The sequence below is a fragment of the Heptranchias perlo genome, chromosome 42, assembly GCF_035084215.1.
Source record: "Heptranchias perlo isolate sHepPer1 chromosome 42, sHepPer1.hap1, whole genome shotgun sequence".
Taxonomy (NCBI): Eukaryota; Metazoa; Chordata; class Chondrichthyes; order Hexanchiformes; family Hexanchidae; genus Heptranchias; species Heptranchias perlo.
The window spans coordinates 10,545,106-10,552,991 of NC_090366.1; the positions used below are offsets into that span (position 1 = coordinate 10,545,106).

The following is a 7,886-nucleotide window of genomic DNA, read 5'->3' on the forward strand; positions in this document are numbered from 1 at the left end:
AACATAGGATGTGAAAGCACAGTTTATGTGATCTCATGTTGTTTAACCAAAATTCCTACATCAGCTGTTCTGGCTTCGTTCTGTAATAAAAACAATGTAAAAACATATCTATAATCTTACATACTTTAGTTTCATTTGCTGCTTGAATAAACATGAAACTCTGAAGGCTGTGTTCAGGTAGAGTGCTCTTGTGAACTGTGTACAGCCCAAAACAAAGAGTTAACTCAAGTTTAAACATGAATACATTTCATTTAGGCTCATTCCTGTCTATAGTCACATCAGCGGGCTAAATATCAACGCAAAGGCCAGATTCAACGAGTGTATTAACTTACAATTTAAATGAGCACTCAGAGGGACTGAAATCGGATTAACATAGAAACAAAGGAGCAGGAATAGGCCATTCATTCGATCGAGGCTGTTCTATCGTTCAGTTAGACCATGGCTGATCTGTACATCAATTCTATTTACCCGCCTTTGTTCCATGTCCCATGATAACCTTTCCTAACAAAAACCTTTGTAACTCAACTTCAAAAACTCCAATTGTCCCCCAGCATCCACAGCCTTTTTGGGAGGAGAGAGTTTCAGATTTTTCCCTCCCTATGTGTGAAAAATGACCTTCCATATTTCATTCCTAAATGGACTAGCTGTTGTTCCGGATTCCCTCACCAGGAGAAATAGTTTCTCTGTATCGATCCTATGGAACTTCTTCTTCTTCGTTTTAAATCCCTCGATTAGATCACCCTCATCCTTCAAAATTCAAGAGAATTCAAGCTAGGTTTATGAAATCTGTCCTCCTAATTAAACCCTTTAAGTCTTGGTATCATTCGGATGAATCTGAGCTGTACCCCAGGATATATCAATCCTGAGGTTTAATGCACAAAAATGAACGCACTCCTCCCAATGCGGTCTGAATGGGACGGTATAAAACTAAAGCATCACTTACTCACTTTTGAAATGCAATCCGCTTGAGTTAAAGGGCAACATTCCCCTTTTGACTACTTTTTCTACCTGCAAATTAGCTTTTACTGATTTTTGTACATGGGCGCCTAAATCCCTCTGCACCTCCACAGCTCTTAGTCTCTCACCATAAAGAAGATATTCAAATTTGCCTTTCTCAGATGCAAAGTGGATGACCTCACACTTTCCCACATTGAATTCCGTCTGGCATAGCTTTGCCCACTCACTTAATCTGTCTATGTACCTTTATAGCTTGCTGCTCCATTTCACACAACCCATTGTGATTTTTAACTTAGAAGGGTTAATAAATTAAAGCCAGGACGGATTTGTGATAGGAAACTCGTGTTTGACTAATTTGATTGAGTTGTTTGATGAAGTAAGGGGGAAGGTTGATGAGGGTAGTGTGGTTGATGTTGTGTACATGGACTTTCAAAAGTCGTTTGATAAAGTACAACATAATAGGCTTGTTAGCAAAACTGAAATCCAATGGGATTAAAGGGACAGTTGCTGCGTGGATACTAAATTGGCTAAGGGACAGAAAGCAGAGAATAGTGGTGAACGGTTGTTTTTCAGACTGGAGGGAAGTATACAGTGGTGTTCCCCAGGGGTCAGTATTAGGACCACTGCTCTTTAGGATATATATTAATGGCCTTGACTTGGGTATACAAAACATAATTTCAAAGTTTGCAGATGACAGGAAACTCGGAAATGTAGCAAACAGTGAGGAGGATAGTAACAGACTTCAGGAGGACATAGACAGACTGATGAAATGGGCAGAAATGGCAGATGATATTTAACGCAGAGAAGTGTGAAATGGTTGATTTTCGTAGGAAGAATGAGGAGAGGCAATATAAACTAAATGGTACAATTTCAAAGTGGGTGCAAGAACAGAGAGACCTGGGCGTTTATGTATAGAAATCTTTGAAGATGACAGGACAAGTTGATAAGGCTGTTAAAAAGGCATCAGAGATCGTGGGCTTTATAAGTAGAGACATAGAGTACAAAAGCGAGGAAGTTATGCCAAACATTTTTTAAAACGCTGGTTAGGCCCCACCTGGAGTACTGTGTCCAATTATGGGCCCCACACTTTATGGAGGATGACCAGACCTCAGAGAGGGTGCAGAGGAGATTTACTGGAATCGGACCAGGGACGGAAGACTTCAGTTAGGTGGAGAGACGGGAGGATCTGTGCATGTACTCCTTAGAGCACGGAAGGTCAAGGGATGATGTGATAGAGATGTTCAAAATCATGAAGGGTTTTGATTGAGTAAAAATAAGGAGAACATGTTTCCATTGGCAGAAAGTTCGCTAACCAGTGGACACAGATTTAAGATAATTGGCAGAAGAACCAGAGGCGACATGAGGGAAAAATGTATGCAGCGATTTGTTATGATATGGAATGCATTGCCTGAAAGGGCGGTGGAAGCAGATTCAATAATAACTTTCAAAAGGGAATTCGATAAACACTTGAATTGGAAAAAAATGCAGGGCTCTATGGAAAGAGCAAGGGATTGGGACTAATTGGACAGTTCATTCACAGAGCTGGCATAGGCACGAGGGGCCTATGATTCTATGATTTGTGGCATTTCCAAACTTCGATATGCAACTCTGCATTCCTTCATTGAAATCATTAATATATATGGTGAAAAGCCACATCCCACTACCGATTCCCGGAGATCGCGGCTTCTTGCATCCAGTCAATCGGAAAGCAGTGTGATTTTGCTGGGGAGAGGAGCACGAGGGAAGTTGCAGCTCGGAGCTGCGGTGTTCAGTCAAATTATCTGTTGTCAGCAAAATTGTTTTAGGGAGCGGCCAATGAGTGGCTGAGTAGCCTAAGGCGCTGTAACCAGCATATGTTCTGTTGGGGTTTCTAATCTAATTGACGCCAATATTGGTCGCTAATTTCGGAAATCAGTCCATTCTTTCTAAGCCACCTGTACAAGTCTACCTGTGCTCATCTGTAATCGGATAATGGTTAATGTGCTCCGTTGTGGTCGTAGGCCATCAGATTGAATCCCAGTCACGCCACTTCCTAATTTGCGTTTTTATTTTTATCTCTTTGTTCAAATAAGCGTAACTAACGTCAGTAATGATGTTGCCTAATGGCCCCTCTGGGAGGTTAGTGAAGTATACATAAGAGATCCGTTGTTTTTCAGGGCCATTGTGTCCACCATTAACAGGCATCAACGTTTCTGACAGAAAATGCATGAACCAGTAACTGGTCTGGTGTACGCTATTTACTACCCGGTTCTCGCAACTGTCGGTGTTCCCGGTAAGTCACGATAATGACGTATTTAATTATGCAAAGCAACGACTAACTGATTTATTGCACTTACTGGTGAATTAGCGTCTGCCTAGCTGCACTTCTGAAAGAGTCGGCACTTCCGAATTGCAGTCCAATGCACAATACATGGGGATTTTACGTATCTTATTTTTACTTAGATAGCTAATATTACAAGATTCTTTTTATTGCTAACGCAAGCAATCACCGAATTATTCCCCGGCACCAAATAAGTTGCAATTTAGTATCCACACCAATGCTCCCAAATATGCATCCACGTTGCTCTGTTCTAAGATTCCGCTGGGTGCAGCGAGTTCGACAGAGTGAAAGAAACAGCGTGTGACTCGTGTCCGAACAATTCGTGAAATTGCGCCGACTGCAAGTCAAAGATTCAGCTCCAACTAACTCTTTCCGTGGCCCATTTTTCATCTTCGCCCGCTTTCGGTAACGTGATTGATTCTGGAAAACCATTCAAAAAAGATGGTGCATGTAATATGCGTCTGAATTTCCGCGGAGGTTCCCCGCTGGTCGGGGGAAAATTAGCCTTTTAGGGGTAGTGTAAAACGGGCGATATCTGGTTGGACCCTCGTTATAAACCCAAGTCAATGAGAATCAAAATCGAGAGAGGTGTACAACGGGTAGCCGATCCGATATCGCCTGTTTTACACTATCGCCCAAAGTTAAAATCGTACTCGCCAACCGTAACTTGCGCGGAAGAGCGCGAAACTCCTATTTATACTTCAGTGCTTTCAAGCTATCTTTCCACGCAAGTATTTCTAATTATCCTTTGAAGTGATTTTTAAGAATGCATTTTGTCATAGCAGAGCAGATATTTGCTGCTTTGACGGTGGACTGTGTTTCTTTCAGTTTCTACTGCACTTTTTTTCGTAAAATATCCAGCTGATTGAAACTGGAGTGAATTGCAAGGTGAAATTCTCTAAGGCTGAATTCCCTTTCTTTAAAATGTTGCACCAGTTACTTTTGGACGAATTGCAAGTATTATTACGGATCATTTTCTATGTTTTCAGATATATTATTGCATTTTATAAAGATTTAGTGCATGATTATAAATATTATGAACAACTTCTCTACATTAACTTGGAAAAAAATATCCACATGTAGCTCTGGCTTGGCAAAGGCCAATCTGGACACGGATGTCGGGAATTCCGTCGCGATTTCTCCCGAGAGGCCACCGCAGCTGCGGCGTAAGTGCCGTGTAAACCCCGGGGGAAAAGCGCGGTTATCGGCTGTGCTCGTTAACGTTTCTGAGGCGTTTCCGCCGCATTTATTGAAAATGCAGATTTTCCACTTCGGCTTCATTTTATTCAGCTTAAATATTTAGTGTCATGAATCGTTGTCCGTTATTAAAAGCAATTTTAATACATCGTAACCGCTCATCCTTTTAAACTGTCGGTATTCATTTCAGATGATTTCGGTTCATTCTTGCACATCCTTAATGCTTACATTCATCTATTTTACAGTCACAGGGCGCCTTTATATTTTTAAATATTATTGCCTTTTATCTTGAAACCTACTTTCATGAAAGCGCTGGCACAGATAAAGAAATCCGTCCCCATTCTGGATGCAGTAACGTAGCTGAAAGATTCATATAGATTTCTGTCGTACGAACATAGGAATTGCTTTTTTTTTATTCGTTCATGGGATGTGGGCTTCTCTGGCGAGGCCAGCATTTATTGCCCATCCATAATTGCCCTTGAGAAGGTGGTGGTGAGCTGCCTTCTTGAACCGCTGCAGTCCGTGTGGTGAAGGTTCCCCCACAGTGCTGTTAGGAAGGGAGTTCCAGGATTTTGACCCAGCGATGATGAAGGAACGGCCGATATATTTCCAAGTCAGGATGGTGTGTGACTTGGAGGGGAACGAGCAGGTGGTGTTGTTCCCATGTGCCTGCTGCTCTTGTCCTTCTAGGTGGTAGAGGTCGCGGGTTTGGGAGGTGCTGTAGAAGAAGCCTTGGCGAGTTGCTGCAGTGCATCCTGTGGATGCTAGACCATAAGATACCAAGATCAGTCTAGTTCACCTTCTACGATTCTGGTAGTTGCATGGTGCAACGATAATGGAGTTCTTAACTAATCATAGCAATCATTCTTTATCAATTAGTCTGCAACAGGCACAGACACGAGGCGAGAAAACCCTCAGTGGTGAAGCTTTGGGAACCAAAGGCCTAAATTCACCTGTTCCTCCCAAGCATGTTACACTTGCTACATGGCCTGTCTCACATTACACATATACTGTATCCCAAAATGTTATTTTCTGAAATATATCTAATTTGTATTTGAATGAATCGATACTAACTGATTCCATCATCTCCCTGGGGAGACTATTCCGTAGATTGAACACTGGGTCATTGAAATAATCTTTCTGAAATTTGTTTTGAATTTAGCCCCTTCAAGCACAGGCCGGGTCCTCTGGTTCTAGTTTTCTGGACAAGATGAAATAACTTGTCACGGTCTACGTTATCCAGTCAAACAGATGTCTTTTATCAAAAGAGTAGATGGCTGATTTCACGTTTCTTTCCTGTTTGCTTTCAGCTAACGTTGTGGCGATCGCGATTCTATCTCGGGGAAAATGCGGCCTCTCCAAATGCATCACTTACTACCTGGTGGGCATGGCAGCGGCGGATCTACTGGTCATTATCACCGGTGTGATACTAAATCGGATCGTCGCTATTTACTTCGCAGCCAGCTCCATGTCGATCACTCCGATATGCAGTCTCAAAATTGTCCTAATTTATGCATCCAGGGACATTTCCGTCTGGTTAACGGTCGCTTTCACTTTTGATCGATTTGTAGCCATCTGTTGCCGGAAGATGAAGACGAAATATTGCACGAAGAAAACGGCAGCAATGGTGGTAGGGACGGTGTTTGTTCTGGGCTGTTTGCAGAACATTCCCTGGTATTTCAAGTTTGAACCCTTGTACACAATTAACGAGGTGCCGTGGTATTGCCACACGAAATCAAGTTTTTATACCGCGCCTTTGTGGATAGTATTTTCATCCTTTAATTGCATTGCGACCCCATTCCTCCCATTCTTTCTGATTTTGCTGCTCAATGCACTAACTGTGAGGTACATTGTAATAGCCAACAGGGCGCGCAAAGCTCTGCGTGGTAACAATGCGCACAATTCCAATGACCCTGAATTGGAGAACCGAAAAAAATCCATCATTTTACTTTTCGCTATATCCGGCAGTTTTATACTCTTATGGATGACGTTTATTATTCATTACTTATACTATCGAATCACAAATATTTATTCTTACACGGGTTACAACGACCCTGTCTTTATCCTGCAAGAGGTCGGGTATATGCTCCTGCTTCTGAGCTGCTGCACAAACACATGCATTTATGCAGCGACCCAGAGTAAATTCAGAGAGGAGTTGAAAAATTTGGTGAAATATCCGCTGAAACGGATTGTTAAATTTCTTAAATAGTGGAAACCACGACCGACTTCCCAAAATTGGAATCCACGTCTTACATAGGCAATATGGGGCACTCTCTCCCACAAATTGTCGATTGGCATTCAAGTTATTTTTGCTACGACAGTTTTTGGAATTCCATCGTTCTTCGTAAAGAGATTCAATGTAAAGCATCCAGCCGCAGATCAGTGACCAGCACCAGTGAGGAGTAACACTATCTGAAGCCACATTACTGTTGGCTCACTCCAAAGAGGGAGTGTGGAAGGGACCAATGTCTATGTACTGTCGGGTGCAATTTCATGACATTACTTCCAAACTGTCAAGAAGAAAGTGACTTTCAGCATAATTATCACAAACAAAATAAAGACTTGCTTTCATATTGTAATAATACCCTTTTAGCTTTGTTCAGAAACGTGGTTCTGCCAGATTTGAAGCCACTGCTTCATGTTTTCCACATCCAATCAGGGAAAAAATCATTATCTGTAGTGATTTATTTTAAGTGAGAATAGGGTAAATGTCTTTACGAGCAGAAATGTATCATTTTCATCTGAGCCCCTTAAAATTAGTAAAGTTTGACAAGAACGAAAGCTGTACAGATCCCAACACCAATCGCCTACAATCAATGACTTATGCTAAAGCTATTTTAATTTTAATGTAAATATGACACAGGCTATCTGGTTAATAATACCCGATAGCTCATTAGCCCTTAGTAACAAAATACAAATACAATTTTACAACAACATAAAGGAACAATGGAAGATAAAAGTCGCCTTCTTTATCCCTAAGTTTTTGCCTTTGAAATATTAGCTCCACCAGTACTGGTTCTGAAAAATCACTTGTCTTTAAGACTGTTATCTGAAGTAACCGGGACTTTTAGCATTAACTGTTACTGTTTTTGTATGTCTGCGTGCACTTCCTACCTAAAAAAAAGCCTCTTTACTTTCTCATGTCACTTTTTGTGGTCCTTTGGTTTCAACTTTTCGCATTCGAAATCCCTGTGTCCACCTTTATCATGGAAACTGCCCGAATCAACCATGTTGTAAATACGCCATCCCGCCATTGGTGGCACTGCATAAGAACACAAGAAATAGGAGCAGGAGTCGGCCATCCGGCCCCTCGAGCCTGCTATATCATTCAATCAGATCGTCGCTGATCTTCGACCTCAACACCAATTTCCCGCACCATCCCCTGATGCCTTTAATATCTAGAAATCTATCA

General features: G+C 41.7%; 1 protein-coding gene across 1 annotated transcript; it reads left to right on the plus strand.

The window, feature by feature from the left end:
• The first annotated feature begins 3,159 nt into the window (after positions 1-3,159).
• LOC137306138 (probable G-protein coupled receptor 139) lies at positions 3,160-6,683 on the plus strand. The gene is made up of 2 exons (XM_067975196.1): positions 3,160-3,229; positions 5,785-6,683. The coding sequence occupies exons 1-2, from the start codon at positions 3,160-3,162 to the stop codon at positions 6,681-6,683; spliced, it is 969 nt and encodes a 322-aa protein (XP_067831297.1).
• The last annotated feature ends 1,203 nt before the right edge of the window (positions 6,684-7,886 follow it).